Source organism: Clarias gariepinus, chromosome 26 (genome assembly GCF_024256425.1).
Source record: "Clarias gariepinus isolate MV-2021 ecotype Netherlands chromosome 26, CGAR_prim_01v2, whole genome shotgun sequence".
NCBI classification, from domain to species: Eukaryota; Metazoa; Chordata; class Actinopteri; order Siluriformes; family Clariidae; genus Clarias; species Clarias gariepinus.
Window position 1 is genome coordinate 6,789,114 of NC_071125.1, and position 22,387 is coordinate 6,811,500.

The window sequence follows — 22,387 nt, forward strand, 5'->3', positions numbered from 1 at the left end:
AGTGTTCGGCTGCGTGTTTGTCTGCACCGTGACGCTGCGCAAACTTGAGACGTGCTGAAAGAAATCCCTCCTCGGCAGAACTTGCTCGCGGGCGCCTCGCTGCATTGAGTTTCTACCCTGAACAAGGTTGCGGGTAACTTACATCTACACTGATACTGACCCACACGCACACACACCCTCGACTTGGCTGCGAGAACGTACTGTGGTAACTTTTTTTTTTTTCCTTGGTACGGCCAAAAGTGCACCAACGAACGGGCCCCAACGTCCTGCGCCGAGCAACTGGTTCTTTTATTATTTTCTCTCCATGTTTTCATGGCGCTGCAGTGAAGGGTAAATGTAAATTTACAGTTTAACTGTACTCTGCTCTTTATTTCTTTTTATTTATTATTATTTTGTTTACTTAGGTTACCTAACAAATTCTGGTAGTTTTCCTTGGGTTTAATAAATTGCCCTGGTTATGTATATGTATTGTTGAATGTGTTTTATTGGGGATGTGATAATCTGTTTTTTTTCTTCTTAGTATTCTGGGGAAATATGGTATATACTGAATAGCTTCATTTCAGTTTAATATTTCCACAGTGGAGGCACCGCGCTACTCTTTCTGTTAGATGTATATTTAAAATTTTGTTTGAGCGGGTAAATAGGGAATTGCAGCCACCGTTATTAAGAACTTGGAACCCAGGATCTTGTTTGGATTAACTTTAATTAATGTATAGTTGAGTGTACACCCTTTGGTGGCTGAAAGGGGGGGTTACATTTTGGAGGCACCGCTGGGATCTTTATCTCCTGTTTACCCAAATTCAGTCCTTTCTCTGATTTATTTAATTCCATATTGAGGTCTGTTCATTTTATTTTAAATTGTCTTTGGTGTGTAATATGGATATTAGTCAGGCAGTCGAGTGGACCCGGGAAGAAAATGTGGATTTGGCTCGTGCCATTGTGATTAGTGGAGTACCACTGGATGTTAGTGATGGCGTGCTTAGCCGTGTTTTGAATACTGTGAAAGTCTTTGGTCAAACACGTATCTGTGGACGGCGGGGTGATGTGACTGGAAGGCAACTTTTCATTTTAGTGGAGTCTTCTGCTGAGTTGGCGCCAAGCCTTGGTGTACCTCCTGAAGTTGGGATTGAGGGTGAAGTCGGGCCTTGGCCTGTTCATGTAGTGAGTAGCCTGGTAACCCCTAACCCGGCTGTCGTTGCAGGTGATGATTTTGAGGCCAAGCTGCTGGCATTGTTACAGCAGGAAGGTAAATCTATGGGTGATGTGAGGGCTGTTGTGGGAGATAAGTCTACCAAGCCTGTCGTTAATGTTGATTTAGTGGATGCCATAGGCAAGCTAGTAGATCGCTGCACTCAGTCATCTAATGATGGACCAAGCTATAGAAAACTGAGGTTGTTTTCTGGTTTAAAGCCTGTTCCGCCAGGGGAGGAAGAGTATGATGCCTGGATGGAGCAAGCCACTCAGATGGTCAGTGAATGGCAATGCACCGATGCGGCAAAACGACAACGCATTGTTGAGAGTTTGCGAGGGCCTGCTGCAGACATTGTGAGGTTCCTCAAAGTTGGTAATCCTTCTGCTACAGCTACTGAATACTTATGTGCTCTTGACACAGCTTATGGATCTACTGAAAGCGGAGCAGATCTTATGGCCACATTTCGTCACACTTTTCAGGACGATGGTGAAAAACTTTCTGCTTATTTGTATAGATTGGACAAACTTCTCCATCGGGCTCTCCTGAAGGGTGGCATTGATACTGTGGGTGTAAATCGTGCACGAATGGAACAACTGTTTAAAGGGGCACTCCCCAGTGACATGGTGGCTTTGCGGGTGCGTGTGACTCACACTTTACAAGACCCACCTTCTTTCTCCCAGCTGATGCGGGAGGTGAGAGAGGAAGAGCATTGGTTAAGTGCTAGAACAAATGCAAAAGTCTCAGTCGCCATGACTGCTGTTCCGTCAGTTCCGTCCGGTCCTGTGATGTCTGAATTGGACAGCTTAAGGAAGGAAGTTAAGGAGCTTGCAACTCAGATGAAGCTTTTGAGTGCAGCTCCAGTGATTTCCCCAGCCGATCGTGTCGCCCAGAATGCTGGTAATCTGGGAGCTGTGAACCCTATTCCAGAGGGTCTCCAGAGGGTTAAAATGCCACAGTTTTCATTGTCTTCTAGTTTGCCTGGCATTTTCTGCTACAAGTGTGGGGAGGATGGCCATACAAAGCGAAGTTGTGCAAATTCTGAGAATCTTAGATTGGTAAATCAGAAGCTCATTAAAGGGGCTAGGCCGCAGGGAAACTGGCTGGGAGCTCAGTGAGGGAACGGCATGGGGCTCCCAATAAAAGAACGCGTTCCATTCATTGTACGTCCTCAATTAAAGTCAGTCCTCCGCAGTTACCTGTTGGATTGGTGGGACCTTCAGCTCAGGTGCCTGTTCAGATAGAGGGGATTTATGCTAAAGCTCTTCTCGATAGTGGCTCTCAGGTTACCATTTTGTACCGTAGTTTTTATGATGCCTATCTGAAACATTTGCCCATACAGCCTTTGGAGAATCTAGAAATTTGGGGTCTAAGTTCACATAGATACCCGTATGATGGATATTTGTCACTCAAGCTTGAGTTTACGGAAGCTGTTGCAGGCGTGCATCAGGTGGTGGACACGTTAGCTCTTGTGTGTCCTGACCCGCTGGCTAAAGGTGGAATAGCTATTCTGGTGGGTACAAACACACAGTTAGTGAAGAAGTTGTTTGAGTGTTGTCAGGAACATGGAGGAGAGGGGTTTATCAGTACTCTCCAGGTACATCCTCTGATCCGAGAAGCTTTTGAGTCTTGTAAAGCATCATTGGTTGCACCTAAAGATCTGGAGAAGCATGGAACTGTGTGGTACACTAAGCGTAAACCAGCCATCTTAAAACCAGGACAGGTGTTGCAGGTGCCAGGGTTGCCCAAGTTCCCAGGGCCCATTAAGGATTCTTTAGTGCTCGTAGATCAAGTGTGTGCCGATGATGATGTGTCTTCATTAGAGTTGCAGGTGAGACCTGAGGTTCATCCAGTTGCTGCTGTTTTCAGTCGGCACATAACTGTCACAATGCAGAATATTTCCTCCAGAGATGTTGTGGTGAAGCGTGGCAGTCCCCTTGCTCACATATTCCCGGTGGATGTGGTGTCACAGATTCCCCTCTCTGGTAGCATGAGAAGTGTAGGCGAGCTTTCTTCTGCAGCTTTTGATTTTGGAGCCTCGCCCATGCCAGAGGAGGCTAAACTGCGCTTGTGTGAGAAAATGATGCAGAGAAAGGAAGTGTTTTCTTGTCATGAGTGGGATTTGGGCTGTTCAAAGAGCACTTTGCATGAAATTAGGTTGACAGATCCTCGCCCTTTTCGGGAGAGATCCCGTCGCTTGGCTCCTGCTGATTGGGAGGACGTTCGTCAACATTTACAAGATCTTCAGAGAAATGGCATTATCGCTGAATCCAGGAGTCCATATGCATCACCCATTGTTGTTGTGCGTAAGAAGTCAGGAAAGGTCAGAATGTGTGTTGACTATCGGACGCTCAATCAGCGGACGATCCCTGATCAGTACACTGTGCCTCGGATTGAAGATGCCCTTCATTGTCTCTCTGGTAGCAAGTGGTTTACGGTTTTAGATTTGAGGAGTGGTTACTATCAGGTTCCTATGAGTGATGCTGATAAGGAGAAAACCGCATTCATTTGCCCTTTAGGGTTTTACCAGTTCGAACGCATGCCTCAGGGTATCTGCGGTGCACCTGCCACCTTTCAGAGAGTCATGGAGAGGACAGTGGGAGACATGAATTTTTTGGAGGCTTTAGTGTACTTGGATGATCTGATTGTGTTTGGGCATACTCTGGAGGAGCACGAAGAGCGGCTTTTGAAGGTCTTGGATAGATTGAGAGCTGAAGGTCTCAAAATATCTTTAGACAAGTGCCAGTTTGGTCAGGCATCTGTGAACTATGTTGGGCACATTGTCTCCCAAGATGGAGTAGCCACTGACCCCTCCAAGATAGAGGCTGTTGTTTCTTGGCCCCGACCCCAAACTGTGACTGAGCTCAGATCATTCCTGGGTTTTTGCGGGTACTACCGCCGTTTTGTGAAGGGTTTTTCGACACTGTGCCGACCTTTGAATGAGCTGCTGAAAGGCTCGTTGCGCCCTGGGGTGAAACCCTCTGAGCCTTTTGGTTCCCAGTGGAGTGAGCAGTGTGAGGCTGCATTTCAGGAGCTTAAAGGAAAGCTGACTCAGGCACCTGTACTCGCTTTTGCTGATGCACAAAAACCATATGTGTTACATGTTGATGCCAGTTATGATGGGTTAGGTGGTGTTCTGTATCAGGAGCATGATGGTGACTTGCGTCCTGTTGCTTTTGTTAGCCGCAGTCTCTCTCCATCAGAGAGGAATTATCCAGCTCACAAACTGGAATTTTTGGCTCTGAAGTGGGCGATTGTGGACCGCTTGCATGATTACCTCTATGGTGTAAATTTTGAGGTGAGAACTGACAACAATCCCCTCACATACATTACAAAATCAGCAAAGTTGGATGCTACTGGTCACCGTTGGCTGTCTGCATTGTCCACCTACACATTCAGTCTGAAGTACAGGCCAGGGCGGAAAAATGTTGATGCTGATGCACTGTCTAGGCGTCCTCATTCCAGTCATCCTTCAGATGATGAGTGGTTAGAAATTCCTGCACCAGGTGTGCGAGCTCTTTGTCAGGCTGTGTCTGTTAAGGGGGTGGGTTCTGGTTCTCCATGCTTCGTAGAGATGGTTGGTTGCAATGTGTCTGCTGTCCCTGAAGCATACTGTCATGCTACTACACTAGTGACTGAGCAGTTACCTGTGTTTAACATTGATGAGATTCAAGATGCTCAGAAGAAAGATCCGTACATAGGTGAGATATGGGAAGTGATCAGTCAAAAGAGACCTGTTAACAGCATCCGACTGGGGAATGCAGAAACTCGAGTCCTGAAAAGGGAGTGGGAAAAATTGTCTGTTGACAAGGGGCTGCTATATCGGACAGTAAAGTTTGGTGACCGTCAGGTCCGACAATTGGTGCTGCCTAAACAGTTTCACCACTTTGTTCTGAAGTCACTGCATGATGATATTGGCCATTTGGGGTTTGACAAGTCCTACAGTTTGGTTCGTGACAGGTTTTTCTGGCCTCGAATGAAGCTTGATGTTGAGAAATACTGTAAGACTTGTGAACGCTGCATTAAAAGAAAAACACTGCCTCAAAAAGCTGCTCCCCTTTCACACATGCAGAGTTCGGGACCCTTAGACTTAGTCTGTATAGATTTTCTTTCTATAGAGCCTGATTCGCGGAATGTCGGCAATGTGTTGGTCGTCACTGACCATTTTACTCGCTACGCCCAAGCGTTTCCCACACCAGACCAAAAAGCTTGCACAGTGGCAAAGACCCTATGGGACAAGTATTTCATACACTATGGTTTGCCTTCTCGCATACACTCAGACCAGGGCAGGGATTTTGAGAGTAAGCTGGTGACTGAGATGTTGACAGTGCTGGGGGTGAAGAAGTCTAGGACATCTCCGTATCATCCTCAGGGTGATCCACAACCTGAGAGGTTCAACAGAACTCTGTTAGACATGTTGGGTACTCTTGATTCATTGCAGAAATCAAAATGGAGCCAGCACATTACCCATCTGGTACATGCATATAACTGTACTCCTAATGAAGCCACCGGGTATTCACCATATTACTTAATGTTTGGTAGGGAAGCCCGGCTCCCCATAGACGTTTGTTTTGGTGCATCCGCAGATGACACCTCCTCATCCTCGCACCTAAAATATGTGACAAGGTTGAAGCAGTCATTGCATGCAGCGTATCAGTTAGCCAAAGCATCTGCTGACAAGATGAATCAAAGCAATAAGGAAAGGTATGACCAGAAGGTTCGCTATCATAGGTTAAGCCCAGGAGATCGGGTCTTAATTCGCAATTTGGGTCTGACAGGTAAGCACAAGCTTGCGGACAGATGGGGCTCTTGTCCTTATATAGTTGACAGTCAACTGTCTGACCTCCCTGTGTACAGATTGAAGTCTATGGATAGTCCTGGACGGGTCAAGGTGATGCATCGTAACCATATTTTGCCTTTGGCACAGGATGTGAGACTGAGTCCTGTGGTTGAGCATACAGATGTTCCCCGACCCCGAGCTATAAGGCCTAGGAAGGAAAAAGGGAAATGTCAGGTTTCTGAACCGGAACCACTTCATCCTCAGGTGAATGCTCAAAATGACGGTGATGTTTCAGAGTCAGAGTCTGAGTTTGGGTGTTATGTTGAGGACCAGCCTCCCCCTCAGCCCAACAAGGCTGTGCCCAGTGCGTCCGAGGTGCCCAGTACCTCCATTCCATGTCACTTACCCACTCCTGCACAAACTGATCATATAGAGACTGAAATCCCTGTTGATTTGCCAGAGACTGTAGAGATTGTAGAGGATTCTGTACCTGTAAATCAGGATGTGTGCATTTCTGATGTTCAACCTGTAGCTAGCACGGTATCTTCCTCAGAAGTTGTACGCAGGTCGAACAGAGAGAGAAAACCCCCTGCCCGTCTAACTTTTGATGAACCCGGTGGGCCAGCTAAGGATTATTTAGTAGGTTCTAAATGTTGTGGCGTTCATCTCATGACTGCTACGAATTTCAGTTTCCCTGCCAAGTATAATAGGTCACATGCTTGGTGGTGTAATTTCCATGCACTTTGTAATACATGCATGCAGAAGGGTTTCTCCTGTCCCTTGCCTTACATCCATTGTCCTGGGTAAATGTCAGACTGTGATTTGTTTAGATGTTTATTTTTTTATTTGTTTATTTCTCTTTCCTCTATCCCTCAGCCTGGGGGCATGCTGTTATTTGGTGGGGGGAGAGTGTAAGGACCTGTGAAAATGTAATACGGAGAATTGCATATTTTGTTTTTGTAATTCCATTGTGCTGTATTTTTTTTAAGATGTTACTGTATTGTATACTGGGACTACATTACCCAGAATGCCTTGGTAAGAGTTGCCGCGTTTTTGTTATAATGTGTTGGCCAATAATTTTCATCCATGTTGATTGGTTTGCTAATGAGACGTGAATGGACCAATGAGAAGATGAGTGACTAAATATTGCGGGAAGTTTTTTTCTTTGGGGGGGGAAAGCGGAAAAAAAAGAGAAAGAGAGAGAGAGAGCGCGGAAGGAGAGCGCGAGAGCAACGTGCGGAGATTCGGAGCAGTTTTCTCTTTCTGAAAAGTGTTGTTTGGAGTTTTTGCTGCTTTATTCCACTGCCGGACGGGAAACCCGACCACAGAGGAGAGTGACCGATACGCCAGGACTCGGAAGTGTTCGGCTGCGTGTTTGTCTGCACCGTGACGCTGCGCAAACTTGAGACGTGCTGAAAGAAATCCCTCCTCGGCAGAACTTGCTCGCGGGCGCCTCGCTGCATTGAGTTTCTACCCTGAACAAGGTTGCGGGTAACTTACATCTACACTGATACTGACCCACACGCACACACACCCTCGACTTGGCTGCGAGAACGTACTGTGGTAACTTTTTTTTTTTTCCTTGGTACGGCCAAAAGTGCACCAACGAACGGGCCCCAACGTCCTGCGCCGAGCAACTGGTTCTTTTATTATTTTCTCTCCATGTTTTCATGGCGCTGCAGTGAAGGGTAAATGTAAATTTACAGTTTAACTGTACTCTGCTCTTTATTTCTTTTTATTTATTATTATTTTGTTTACTTAGGTTACCTAACAAATTCTGGTAGTTTTCCTTGGGTTTAATAAATTGCCCTGGTTATGTATATGTATTGTTGAATGTGTTTTATTGGGGATGTGATAATCTGTTTTTTTTCTTCTTAGTATTCTGGGGAAATATGGTATATACTGAATAGCTTCATTTCAGTTTAATATTTCCACAGTGGAGGCACCGCGCTACTCTTTCTGTTAGATGTATATTTAAAATTTTGTTTGAGCGGGTAAATAGGGAATTGCAGCCACCGTTATTAAGAACTTGGAACCCAGGATCTTGTTTGGATTAACTTTAATTAATGTATAGTTGAGTGTACACCCTTTGGTGGCTGAAAGGGGGGGTTACACTTATATAAAAAACTGTTTTTTAACTGTTTTTTAAAGTAAGAGTTTTGGATTTCTATAAAATTCAGAGAATCATTTCGATTGCAATTCATGTCGCTGTTAAGAATGTTCTGAATCCAAAATTTCTATTAATAAATTTGTTGCTTCCTTTTCATCTTATTTGTTCCACATAACTATATAAATTAACAAAATGCTATAAATATCCCTTGTTTTTATTTGAAAGTTATGTAATACACATCTTAAAATCTTGAAATATCCTCTGATTTTATTTTGTGACTCTATTACAGTGTCCCTTTTATAAGACCTGGCTCTTAAAGTTAAAACTTACTGTATACTTTAACTATAGTGTTACCCTACCCACAATGCCTTTCACCGGGTTCACAGCGGTCAGCAAAGCTTTAAAAACATCGACCACAGCTTTGTCCTTGAGGATGATCTTCTGAAGTACAGTCAGGAAAGTCTGGAATAAAAACAAGCCAAAGCATGAGTTATTAAACTTATTTAAATTTATGTCTTAGATGATCTCTTATTGTTTAAGTGTTAAATGTTAATTATTCTAAAATATTATTACGTAATGTTTAACATATTGTTAACTTTAACAGACACCTGTAGCTCCTTGACGATCATAAAGCACAGCAGACGGTCGAGTCCGTTCAGGCCGAATGTGCCCAGAGTGTCCTGGATCTCTGAGAACAGCCTGTTATTAGTCACTTCCTGGTGGGTCTTCATGTCATACCAGGTGTTCAACTGATCTATATAACACGTTGTCCTAAAGAAAAATGACAAATGAAAATAACAAACAGCTTGCACATAAGTATAGTGATGTTAAGCAAGTGGACCTTTTATTTGAACTTACTTTGGATCAGTGATCCTCAGGATCTCCCTGCAGAGACGGCCAATGAAAGTGGCCGACTCGTCCACCGGTGAGTATTTGGGAATGGGAATGTGTGTTGATTGGTAGATGCTCTGCCAGTCTTGGATCTGAGGAAAACAAAATGATTAGTGGTAACATAACAACTCTGATACAAATTAAAGAAGATAGAAAACTAAATGAATGAAGATGTAGAGAAAGAAGAGCCAGCGCACTGGCATGAGAATGGTTATTTAATATACAGTACACCAGAAAATGTCCCGCCAGTGATGAGTCCTCTATTATTAAACACAGTTTTCTCGTAGAATTAATATGTCAAGTCAAATTAGGGTCAAAATATAAATTCCATGTGGATTTGAAAATTTTCAATTGTCCTTTTATTACCCCTTTAACTGCTTATGATACTCCTTATTCTCAAGTGAAGAAAAGTAGGAATTTACTTTTGCTTTAAATTGGTGCGAACACCTCTTATTAGGAATAATAAATATATATTTAAAAAACTATTTAATTGAAGTAAAATTAAAAACTTATTTTGTATCTAGCCAGGAGCCTGTGTTTTTCTTGCAAACTAGCTAGTTAGAAAATGTTTTATTACAAATAAAAAAGCAGCTTATAGCCTTTATTTTAGAAACCATCTATTTAATACAATATCTTATATTAAAATTAAAGATAATGTAGCTTGTCCTATAGGCTAGCTAGTTACTAACTTAGTTTTTCTTAATACTAAAGCTACTGTTTTAATCTGAGGACTAGCTAATAAGAATCTTACTTCTTTAAACTTAAGCTAGCACCTCATTCTCTACAGACTAGCTCATTAGAAATTTACTTTTTTTTCCCACAAAAGCTAGCGCTCCTTGTTTTACAGGCTAGCTGGTTAGGAAGAAACTTTTTTTCTTTAAACTTAAGCTAGCAACTTTCATTCTACAGACTATTTGGTTAGAATTTTTTTCTTTAAACTAAAGCTACAGTAAGATGTTTTCTTCTTTAATTATTTTGTCTTTATCCTAAAGCTAATGTTTTTAAACTTAAGTAGCCCCTTTTATTCTACAGACTAGCTAGACTAGCTACTTAGAAAGTTACTTTTTCTTCCCACCAAAGCTAACATGACTTATTTTACAGGCTAGCTAGGTTAAAAAGTTTAATTTCTTTAAAATTAAAGCCAAGACATTTTATTCTTTAAACTTGTTAGTTAGCAAATTCCTTTTTCTTTGTCCTAAAACTTACATGTCTTTTTCTACAGAATAGGTGGTTAGAAAGTTAATTATTTAAACTTAAGCTAGCATCTTTCATTCTACAGAATAGCTAGGCAGAAATTAACTTTTTTATTCAAACTAAAGCTAACATGCTATTTTACAGGCTAGCTGGTTAGGAAAAGTTCCATCTAGGACCTTTTTTTTTTTTTTTAATCAATCAACCAACCAACCAACTAACTAACCAACAAATAAATAAATACTGTAAAGCTAACATGTCTTATTCTACTGGCTAGCTAGTAACGACCTTAACCTCTTAATCTAAAGGTCTGCTAGGAATGTTTCCATATAAACTAAAGAGTAGCTAATAATCTGTACCTATTCATATGACCTGCATACAAGCTGACCTCCAGATCAGAGTAACAAAAAGTAAGATTAAAAAATATGATGTGATTTTTTTTGTGTATGTATGTGTGGGTTTTGGCTTTTCACAAGACAAACAATAGCTCATACATCTTGCTGCAACTGCGGCCATCTAATGTGTATTTAATTACAAATGTAAAAACAGATGTTAAAGTGAATGTAATACAGATGGAGCAGTGAGGAAACCTTGGTTCTGAGAAAGCTGTTGCACTCCTGCTCCACGTTGTAGTTGATGATCCGGGAAACCTCCTCCTGCCAGATCTTCAGGCCGTAGATGCTGACGTAGTCCTGGATGTACTCGAAAGAGCGATAGAAGCCGTCCATGGTGGCAGCCATTTCCTTCAGTTTGGGCATTAGCTCGCTCGGCTGGAAAAAAGAATCAGTTGATTATTTGACACTAGAATATAATATTCAAAAGGAGGAAATAAGTCTACTGCACTATATATTAATAGATGTCTGCATTTTATAAATTTTTGTTTAATTATTAAGCATTAAAGTGAAATGTGCTCAAAAGTGGACAATTTATCATGTAAATTCAATGTACATCAAACTGCATAAAGAATCCTCTATATTTACATTCAGAATAAACTTTTAATTACGCATGGCCGGGTGAAAGAGAAAACACGAAGGTCTTAAGTTCTGCTCTTACTTTAGCTTTGGGGTTGAAGATGAGGCCTTTGTGTAGAGAAAGAGCAACTCGTTTAACAAGCTCCTTCCTTATTCCATCCTCCAGCAGCTGCTTGGGATCCACCTAAAGCCACACCATATACAGTATATACGTATACATATAAATATATATAATTGTGCTACATCATCCTCACATGATGATGATGTAGCACAATTATATATATTCCAGTAACATCATCATAGAAACGCAACATACAGTACATACAACTTCATAAAGTTTCAGACCTTAATGATTCCGACAAGTGTCGTTTTCATCATCAGAATTCCTTCAGTGAAGATGGAAATGGCATGGGTGAGTTTGGCAACCTGACAACAAATAAAGGACTTAAAGGTAAGCCACACATTTCTGTTAAAACAAAATGATAGAAATGCACATTAAATCCTAGTACTCTGACCTCGTAGCGTGCCCCAAGCTGGGAATAGTCCTTTAGTTTGTCCTTGTCCAGCCGTGTAGGAACCTCCATGATATCATGGATCTGCAGCTTGATGATTTTAGCCAGCGAGGTGAACATGCTTTCTGGAATGATCTGCAGGACCTGAAGGTAGGACAAATTTCATGTTCAGGGACAAATGTTTCTATTAACTACTTTTATATAAAACTGATAGGTTTAAAATAACAATATACATGAAAAGTGAGCGTTATCATTAATGAAATCTTTTTTTAGCCTGGCTAATACAGGTGCCACATTCAAGTCTAACCGGGACTTCCAAATAAAAATTCCAATTACAAGAACTGTACACGTAATTATTCACCAACACCCCTTGCACGTTATTTCAACTCGGCTGCTTGTTATTGCCACGCAAAAAACTTTCTACCTTGATAGTATCCAAGCATGCACGCATCCAAGCACTAAGTGCATTAGTAAAGCAGAAGATTATATGAAGAAATAAAGTGAGTTTGAACTCTCATAACTGTGTTCTGTTACTCTGCACAATCAAAAGTCAGTACCTTTCTGACGTAGGCCACCAGCTCTCCAGAGTAGAACTGTGACACGCTGAGCAGGTCGGGGCTGTTGGCCTGATTAATGCGCATCAGGGGAAGATCCAAAGCTGAGGCCAACTGTTTAAAGCAGATAGTGCAAAATTTAGTTTAAACGTCTACATCTGTAACTGCAAGCTCGTCTTCGTTAAAATTTATAATACTTGGATGCCACACCTTCAGAAACGTCGCTCGAAGTTTGGTGACCATGGACGGGCTGACTCGGATACTCTCCTGCATGATGGATGTGAAACTGAAAAGTGAAGAGTATTAAACCACATTTTCAGGTTTGATTCGTCTGTTTAACATTTTTAACAGGATATCTGTGTCCCTTCTGTCACCTCTCACCGAGATAGCAGACCTTACCTATCTATAAGTTGCCAGGCGTAGGATAAATCCCCCACAATCTGCACAGTGATCAAAACCTCCTCTTTAATGTTGATTGTGCGAATCATCTGGTGCAGGAACTTGCGTGTGTCGGCCAGGAACTGACACACCTGCAGGTTTGACTCCAGCTGGTGGAACTCTTGCACCTGAGATAACAGAAAGTGCTTAATGAAAAACATCAGCGCAAGAATTTATTTCATTACGTACTGATAAGAAACTGTCTTAAGACCAGAGGTGGAAAATAACGGATTACAATTACTCACGTTACTGTAATTGTGTAGTTTTTTATGTTCTTCTACTTTTTAAAGTAGTTTTATAAATCTGTAATTTTACTTTTACTTAAATATGTTTTGTTAGAAGTATTGTACTTCGCTACATTTTAAGTCATATTCGCTACCGAGTAAAAAATAAATGAATGAAAAATTATTAAAAATAATGCAACGGTGGAAAAAATTGCACCCCAGACACCACTGCACTGATTGATTGATGGGCATGGAGAACAAACGCGCTAAATTCGGAAGAACGATAAAGACGGACAAAGCAGATGCCAGTGATGCAGACCCAGATGAAAATGAAAAGCTATCAAATTCTTATGAAGCAAACTCCTGGTCATATTTAAGCGACCCTTTCAATAACAAGAAAGGCAACAGGTTTATTATGCAAAGGTCTTTTTTCAATTAAAAACAACTACTTTGAGAATTATATCCTTTTATTTCTTGTCTTTTTTAAACTACACCAGAATCCCCCATCCCAACCGCGCTGTTAAAATAAAGTAACTCCGTAACTTTTACTTAAGTAGATTTTTATAATGGTAACTTTTCTTGTACTTCAGTCAAATTTCATTTATGTAACAGTACTTTTACTTGAGTACAAGGGCGAGCACATTACCGCTGTGCCACTCAGGGGCTTGATGAGCGGGGTTTAATTATAAAGTGTCTATAATAACTGAAACCTTATATTATCCAAGTCTAATAATCAACAGTAATTGTACCTGTGAACAAAGCAAATAGATGATGTGACATACTTCAATAAATAAATAAAAACTTAGTGTTGGCACATTCTTTACATAACTACACACTTTATTCCTTAAGTAACATCTCTAATTATATTGTGTACGACTAAATGAATAAGAAAGCAGCGCTTACTTCTACTAGAGCCTGAATGAGCTGCACCGTCTTCCTCCCGGCTGCTGTGGAGTCTTCATAGTTCAGAGACTCGATTTGTTTAGAGATCTCTCTGAACCACGCCTGCAGGTTTTCTATGGAGGAAACAGCAAGACATAATTAAAAAAACAGCTTTTATCTTAAACCACAGACTCACTAAATGGCACTTTATCCTTAAGGTTGAGGGTTAAGGGCCTTGCTCAAGGGCCCAACAGTGGCACCCTGATGGAGGTGGGGTATGAACCTGGGGTTTTCCGATCAGTAATCCAACACCTTAACAACTGTTAATGTTAAATTGCGTTACTAAAGAGGTTAAAAAATATATATAATTATGTCACAGCTAAACAAAAAGATAGCTTAAGACTAATCTGATGGTTAATTCTTAGTTAGATTCTACAGAAATCACTATTTTTATATTCTATAAGCTCACAGATAGTTATACTGATCCCATGCTTAAGCCATTAAGTTTACTAGTCATTGTTATTCAAAATCATCAGTCAAAAATAGTTTCAAGTGGCAAAACATGGCCACCATTTTAAAGAGCCAGACTGATTGTGTGGTCTGGTTTAAATAAAGTGAATCGAACCATTTTTCTCCACTCTAGTGAGAGGCTTGACTCCAGAAAACACCTCGGCCAGTTCTGTCATCCTTTCCGACCCTTCTTTCTTATAGCTCTCCCATTTCAGCTGTTTTTCTGCCAACATCTGCTTGAACATCTGGGTGATACCAAAACAGCATGGTGATACAGACGTTTACACGCTATATTTAAATTCTTTAGACTTTAAATAATAAACCGGTGCATTATTTTTAATTATATCGCATGATAAACAGCCTCGTGTCATTATTCAATTAAAAAAGATTTCACGGGGCGTTCAAATAAAACCAGGATTTTTGATAATGTAGCATAACAGAAGAAAGTTACGAGAGTAAAAAATCTTTATTTCTTTATATAACTCCCTGCTACACTAATGCACCCACCATCAAGGTTCCTGGCCTCCCAGAAACTCCCTTAATGGTTCAAACATGTGGAAGTGGTTCGGAGGGAGGTCAGGACTATACGGGGGATGTGGCAATAACTCCTAGGTGAGTTTCTATAATGTGTAGTTTTACAGCTTCATTTACGCCCACATATCAAACAGTGATGGTGGGAAAAGGTGAGAAGAAGCTGCAATCTTGGACACTCACTTCTTTAAGGGTGAATTCGAACTGAGCCGTGTCCAGGAGAAGCTGAAACAAGATCTTGGGATTGTATTTGGAGTCGCTGATCGCTTGATCTTTGATCTGACGCAGTCTCTTGTTGTTCGGATCGTACACTGGAAGACATAAGATGAAGAATACATTCTATACAAGTGATTACAAACTATCTTATTCCCCGAGACTGTGTGAATGGGGGAAGGAAAAATAGAATTAAAATCAGATGAATGATAAAGTAACAGGTCTCTCACATGTTGACTATTTTGAATGCCTTTTTTTTTAATTAAATTATTGTGAAGGAAAAAAAAAAAAACATTTGTTATTCATATGATTCGGCCCTTTGTTTAAAATCTGTTTTAAATGAGCCAAAGAGACATGGCTCAGACCTGACTCTGCAGTGTGCAGCATCAGCCAGCGGATGGCGACGTTACAGTCACGCAGGCAGTTCAGCAGTTTGGGAATGTTGTCGAGGACGATCTCCTCCCTCAGGAAGCCCTCCTTCAGCAGCTGCTGCACCTGCGGCCGGAGGGTCTCCACGCTGGAGGCGTAGCGAGAAGCCTGAAAATACACACGCATGCACTTTTAGGAAACATTTCAAATCAGAAATGCTGATGAAGTTTAATGGCAATATTCTGTTTACTGTTTATTAATTCATACAGCAACGCCTGCTTGTTTTATTAAAAATTTAATTGAACTAAGCATTTCATTTGCTTCAGTCTTGTAAGCAATACGATAATTAGATTAATTTAATATATTAAAATACAGTTTAATTATAACACACAGAAACAATTAACAAAACTAATAAGCGTTTTAGATGTTTAGAAATCCTTTTGATGGCATTTTTACAATATGATTTACAAATACCAGTTATTTTATTTAATCTTATAAATCTTGGATAAAATATTTCAAATTATTTCAATATAAATTAAATAAGATTAGATTTATAAGTTTGAGTTGCAATATTAATCTAAATGAATTAACTAAAAAAATATATATATTATATATATATTCTTATTTTATTTTTTATTTTTTTTACTTGATGAAAGCACCATGAAGGGGTATTAGGTGCACTTTCAACAGAAGTAAAATTTCCAAAATAAAATGAGAATGTAACAAGAATAAAGTTGTATTTTAAAAAAAGGGGGGAAATTATGAGAAAATAAACGTCAAAATGTTTAATTAAAATTTTTCCAACTTATTATGAGATAAAAAATTGGGATGTTTTCTTGTTAAATTACAATATTTTGAAAAAACGTTTAAAAAAATGTTAGCCAAAAATATTTCTAAAATAACAGTAAAAATACACTCCCTCAAAATAACCATTTAAAAATAAACTGAGAATATGCAGTTTAAGATTAGAAACACTATATTTTATATAATTGTATTTTAATAAAAATCTAGTTATATCAAATGAACAAAGATATTGGAGCATATTACTGTATGCTTATTACTGTATTTTTTTTTTTTTTTTTACTTTTACTTGTACATAATGTGAGAATAATTTTCGTGGGGATAAAACAGGACTGAACAAGAAATTAAAATCCTCCATAAAATGCTTTTCATATCACTTAAGTGAGCAGAGGGCTGCGCCTAATAACAGGTCAATCCCATATTATTATGGTGTGACTACGTGTTTGTGTGTAAGTGAAGCGTATAACTGCTGTTGTGTGTGTATACATACACACCTGCTCTTTGATGTTTGCTGCATCCAGGGTGTAATTCAGTGCAGTCTTGGCTGCTTTATAAGGCTCCCAGGCCTCCACTAAGTTCACAGTAATGCCCATGTAAATACTGATCACCTGATTTAACAAGAGAGCATGTACAGTAAGTGTATCAAACACCATATGATAAATATACCGTGAGATATCGGCCTGTAACATTATGACCACTGAGAGATGAAGTGAATTTTTTTTTTTTTATTATTATTTTTTTATTATTACACTGGGATATGTTGGGCAGCAAGTGAACATTTTGTCCCTGAAGGTAGAAAGGCCAAATGTAAAGATATGACCGACTCCGATAAGGGCCAATTTGTGATGACTGGGACAAAGCAATTCCAGTTTGCAGTGGTCAGGACCTAAAACATGCTCCAAGGACGGAAAACCAGTGAACTGGCATCAAGGTCATGGCCAACCAAGGCTCACTGAAGCAAGTGAGGAGCAAAGGCTGGCCTGTGTAGTCCACTCCAGCAAAAGAGATACTGTCGCTCAACTTGCTGAAAAAGTTAATGCTGGTTCTGATAAACAGTGTGTTCTGATACCTTTCTATCTCTGTTTGCTGTGCATGGGGCTTCGTAGCTGCAGAACGGCCAGGGAGCCCATGGTGACCCGTGCCCACTACTATAAGTGCCTACATTGTGCATCGGGAGTGGACAAATGGAGAAATGAAAGAAGGTGGCCTGGTCTGATGAATCACGTTTTTTTTTAATCATAGGATGGAAATCAAAAACATGTCAATGGAGGCCCCACATGACGACTTGGTGACAGATACCCACGGCACACCTTCAGAGGTCAAACTTTCACTGTTCCATTGAAAATGTTACTAAATTACTATGGGCTGTCAGTCAGTCTCTGCATCGGCATGGCAACACAACATATTCTACCAAGATGTAGTTTGTTTGGGAACTATTTTCATTATCAGAGCAAATGTAACATAATATTTTAACATATTGTGTCTAAAATCAGTCAGTTCCTAGCCGTAGCTTTAAATAATATCTGAGACTCCTGCAATGTACACGTGTGCAGACATCAACACCGTATTAAAATCAGGTCCTGGTGTGACAGTAACACCGCTTACCCAGTTATCAGGAAAGTATTTGTCCACAATCTCTCTCATCTTGGCCTGCTGCGTGTGTAAGATGGAGGGACAGAAGTACAGACAGACATACAGCATGGCTGCTTGGGTGGCTAGGGCGGTGCTCCGGTGCTCCGGCAGTGGATAAGCAGAGACCTGAAAACCATTAGCACATGGAAAAGGTGGACATTTTTACAAACAAGCACGTCTTTAATGAATAAAAAAAATCTACAATCCCTCATCAAAAAAAGATCTAGATATGAAAATATAATCAAAGAGAAATTTAAAAAAAGAATTACTAACAAAACGTTAGTTCTAAAAAACGTTCTAAAAAAAAAAAAACAATTAAGTAACAAAAATAAAAATATGGAATAAATCTAAATCCAAAAATAAAGGGTAAAATAAAGTTAAAAAGAGGCCAAAAGTTTTTAAACAAATGTAGTAAGCAGAATCAGTTATCTTTTTAATTTTATTCCCAAAAAAAATTTATGACATGCATCGTGAGTGTTTCTCATGCCTGGTTATAGATGTCATCGGAGCGCAGACGCCCTATGACCATGCTGATGAAGGTGGAGCTGATGGGGACTCTCTGGAAGTAGCTTTCCGGGTAGTTATTGGGCCGTTTTGCCCCAGGGTTACTGGAGTAACCGGTGCTTCTTAAGAGTTTACAGATATCATCCAGATTTGAGTCTGCTGAAGATCGAGCAGCACTGCATGTGAGGAAAAAAACTGTGTTTACATCATCAAAGCCTAGGAATTAAGTTTCATTACAGACATATGATTATGTGCCAAGAAAGAGATGATGGTTTCATTCAGGCTCATCCCTAATCATCATTCCATTATTGTTAACTGAAGACAAATGAAGGCGCATTTACATCTGTACCTGTATCTGTAATAGGAGACCAGCATCCTCTCTCTGACTTCTCCTTCTATTTTCTGATCGATAACCAATAGCATGACGCCGTACAGGTACAGAGCTTCACACTGAACAAGACAAAAAATGTTAATACGGTTAAAGATTTCTTCATTTTAATATATACACAGTACTGTGCAAAATTCTTAGACACTGTACTTTTATCTTTAGCACAAATTGTGTTAGATATGTTTATCATGTTTGCATTATTATGTACAAAATCATTAAATTTTACCAAACCGAAGGTAAAAAGTAATCAATAAATAACATTACAGAAGAATATTTATGTACCTGTAAAGAAAGCAACATATTACATAACAGACTGGTTTATAGATGAAAAAAATTGTAATGTAGACTCCTGGCTTTTGCATAAAAATAGAAAGGAGGGAGTGTGAAAAAGTTACCAGTAAAAAAACTCATACTCCAGCATGCTCAGTAAAACCTACAGTAACAGCTGTTTTATTCCTAAAACTGCACAAATCTGTATTTAACACTAGCACACAGTTTAGATGTTTTTTTTTAATGCAGAAATGTTTTCAAAGGCATCTTTGTTTAAGGCATTTTTGTAGTACTGTAAATAAAACATCTGTTAGGTTTTACTGAGTGTGCTGGATTTCTAGTAACTTTGGCACACTTGCTCCTTTCTATATTCATACTGTAAAACACAAGAGCCTTGCATATTTTACAGGTATGCAAATATTCTTCTGTAATGTTATGTTTTTATACATTTTTAAGTTATGTTTGAAAATAGTGGATAGTTTTGTACATAATAATGCAGAAAGGATAAACATTAATATAATAATTTATTCATTTTCTATACTGCTCATTCTATACAGGGTTGTAGGAAGCCTGGAGCCTATCCCAGTTAACTTCGGGCACAAGGCAGGGTACACCCTGGACACACACTCATTTACACACTACAGGGCAATTTAGGGACACCAATTAGCCTAATCTGAATGTCTTTGGACTGTGGGAGGAAACCGACCAAGCACAGGGAGAACATGGAAACTGCAGGCACTCAGACACAAGACGTGAATCGAACCCTCGACCCTAGAAGAGCGAGACTGCACTACGACACTGTGACATAATAGGGTGCCTAAGGCTTTTGCACAGTATTGTACAGTACATCATTTAAATTCATTATTATTATTACTATTATTATTATTACCAAGAGCTGTTTTCCATCTTCGTTCAGCAGGACTGTTTCCAGAGTCTGCTGAATGTAGACACCTTCATTAAGGTCATCCAGGTACCTTTAAAGCAATCATAGTATTATTATTATTATTATTTTAATACTGTAACCTGGTAAAAAAAAATTAACATGACTTCTAAAGTAAAAAATAACATCATAATAACTTATAATTAAGCATTAAATATATAACTTATTATTAAGCATTAAGAAATGGTAGTTTCAATAAACACAAAGAAATATATAGATTTCAAAATCCTAAACTATCCAGTTTCTGTTCTGACCGCAGCCTCGGATTCCTACTCTTGGTTAAAGGGAACAGAACCCGACGTGGTTTTCAGCACGTTCACTGTGGGATACTATTATGCTCATCACGTTTGTAAAAAGTCGTTATTTGAGGTACACTAACCTTCAGTTTGAGACACAATTTTCTTTTACCATCAACGCTTTTTCATCTGCAGAACTTCCATTTACTAAATGTTTAGTAGTTTTTCCACACCATTCCGCGTAAATTTTAGAGACTGTTGGGTGTAAAAATCCCTGTTTTTTTGCTTCAGAAATTCCTCAAACCAGCCCATCTATCACCAATGACCATGTCATGGAGATCACACTTCTGATGTCTCATGCAAATATTCACTAAAGCTCTCAAGCTGTATCCGCATACACTCTGGCTGATCGGATAATCGCATTCGCATCAATGTGCGTTCACAGGTGTTCCTAATAAATCGGCAGATCAGTATGGCATGTCCAGCATTTATCAACTGTTCTCTCACCTTATTAAGTCCACAATGTATTTATGGACACTTTCAAACGCCAGATAAAAGCGAGACAATATTTCGATGTTGTTTTCCCGGAACTCCTCGTCCAGGTCCTGAAGTTCTGGCTTGGCCTCAAGCTTGTTCTCGTAGTAATCCTGACCCTGAGGTTTTATGCACATGTATTAAAACACACACACATTTATTATTTTAAATGTAAAACTGTAAAAGCAAAGCAGGTAAGCATGTCCTAAGTTTACCTTGAAATAGCTGAAGTCGCAGATGATGTCTCCATATTTCTGTTGGTCGCTCTTGTCTCGGAGCCTGAACACGGTTGGGATAAAGTCGGAGAGGCGCAGCAGCTCAGCGATGATGGCGTTTCCACGAGACACGATCCTCAGGATGGCCTGGCCGCAAAGGTTATTCTCGGCGAGGAAGTCCATGGTGATGGCCACAGAGTCCGGGAAAACATCCAACAGTACGATACTGGAGCTGATCAACTGCCAAAGCACTGCAAAGACCAAATGCTTATCAGCCATAAACTTCATTTAGGTTTAAAAAAAAAAAAAAAACTACCTTGTAGAGCTACCTTGTTTGTCTATTCTTAATATTAAGAAGAAATTATATTTAGGTAAAGAAATATGTGATGAAGAAAAAAATGATAATGAGGAGGAGAAAGAGGTCATAGTAGAGGAAGAAGGAAAAGGAGGAGGGTGAGGAACAAAAATCAAGGTGAGATGATAAAGTAATACAAGTAAAAAGAAAGGTAAAAGTAAGTAAGGATAAAGAAAAAGTTAAAAAAAAAGAAAAAGAAGAAGAGAAGAAGCATAAGGATGAGGTGAATGATTGAAGTGATGACACAAAGAGATAAAAAAGAAAAAGATGAGGGAGAAAGGAGGAAATGACAAGGATCATCATCAAGACAACATAATAGAAGATAATGGAGAATGAGGAAAAGCAAGAGGAGGAAGACAAGATCATGGTGGGATGATAAAGAACTTCAAGAACAAAAGATATAGTACATAATGATAAAGAAAACGTTCAGAAAGAAGAATAGGGAGGAGGATGAAGAGAGGGAATAAATAAGGTAGAGATGGGAAAGAGAACAAGATAAAAAAGAAGAAAGAAGAGAGGAAGAGGTGGATGAGCAAAAACGATGACAAACAGATGAGGAAGAAAAGGATGACGAGGTTGAAGAGAAGATCAAAGTGAGATGATAAATAAATACGAGAAGAAAGGGTATAGTACGTAAGGATATAGAAAAGATCCAAGAAGATGGATGAGGAGGAGGAAGAGGAAATTAGGTAGAGGTGGAAGAGAGAGAGAGAAGAAAAAATAAAGAAGAAAAAGAAGAAGAGAGGGATGAGCAAAAAGATAACACTAGAGATGATGAAGAGTAGGATGATGATGATGATTGGAAAGAGGAGATCAAAGAAGAAAAGAAAAAGTCCAAGAAGAAAGAGGAGAATAAAAAGAAGTGGAACGGCGCCATTTATACAATGATTATTATTATTGTTGTTGTTGTTTGTTTGTTTACGATAACACTCTCACTCTGAAGGCTAAATAACTAACCTGCCCCTGATTCTGATTCACTGGCAAACAGGTAAAAAAAACAACAACTGATTTGGCAAATTAACTGCGCGGTATTTAATCTTTGGTTTGTTCTAGATTATTACGCGCCAAATATATATTTAATATCTATAGGATCCGCTCTGCAGCTGCACTACTCACCCTCTCATCTGTCTTCCGCGTCCCAGTCACG

At 39.6% G+C, this 22,387-nt stretch overlaps 1 protein-coding gene across 1 annotated transcript in view; it reads right to left on the reverse strand.

Moving 5' to 3' along the window:
* washc5 (WASH complex subunit 5) overlaps nt 1-22,387 on the reverse strand; it is a 28,291-nt gene extending 5,904 nt beyond the window's left edge. Inside the window, exons 1-22 of the mRNA XM_053487631.1 lie at nt 22,357-22,387; nt 20,886-21,136; nt 20,644-20,789; nt 19,850-19,934; nt 18,652-18,752; nt 18,286-18,478; nt 17,772-17,924; nt 16,661-16,774; nt 15,362-15,533; nt 14,967-15,094; nt 14,368-14,497; nt 13,764-13,876; nt 12,598-12,764; nt 12,409-12,484; nt 12,202-12,312; nt 11,648-11,788; nt 11,478-11,558; nt 11,215-11,316; nt 10,752-10,931; nt 8,938-9,062; nt 8,688-8,850; nt 8,439-8,541 (exon numbers count right to left, since the gene is read on the reverse strand). Coding sequence (XP_053343606.1) covers nt 8,439-8,541; nt 8,688-8,850; nt 8,938-9,062; nt 10,752-10,931; nt 11,215-11,316; nt 11,478-11,558; nt 11,648-11,788; nt 12,202-12,312; nt 12,409-12,484; nt 12,598-12,764; nt 13,764-13,876; nt 14,368-14,497; nt 14,967-15,094; nt 15,362-15,533; nt 16,661-16,774; nt 17,772-17,924; nt 18,286-18,478; nt 18,652-18,752; nt 19,850-19,934; nt 20,644-20,789; nt 20,886-21,068 — 2,767 coding nt within the window. The 5' untranslated portion in view covers nt 21,069-21,136; nt 22,357-22,387. The remainder of the gene's footprint in view (nt 1-8,438; nt 8,542-8,687; nt 8,851-8,937; nt 9,063-10,751; nt 10,932-11,214; nt 11,317-11,477; nt 11,559-11,647; nt 11,789-12,201; nt 12,313-12,408; nt 12,485-12,597; nt 12,765-13,763; nt 13,877-14,367; nt 14,498-14,966; nt 15,095-15,361; nt 15,534-16,660; nt 16,775-17,771; nt 17,925-18,285; nt 18,479-18,651; nt 18,753-19,849; nt 19,935-20,643; nt 20,790-20,885; nt 21,137-22,356) is intronic.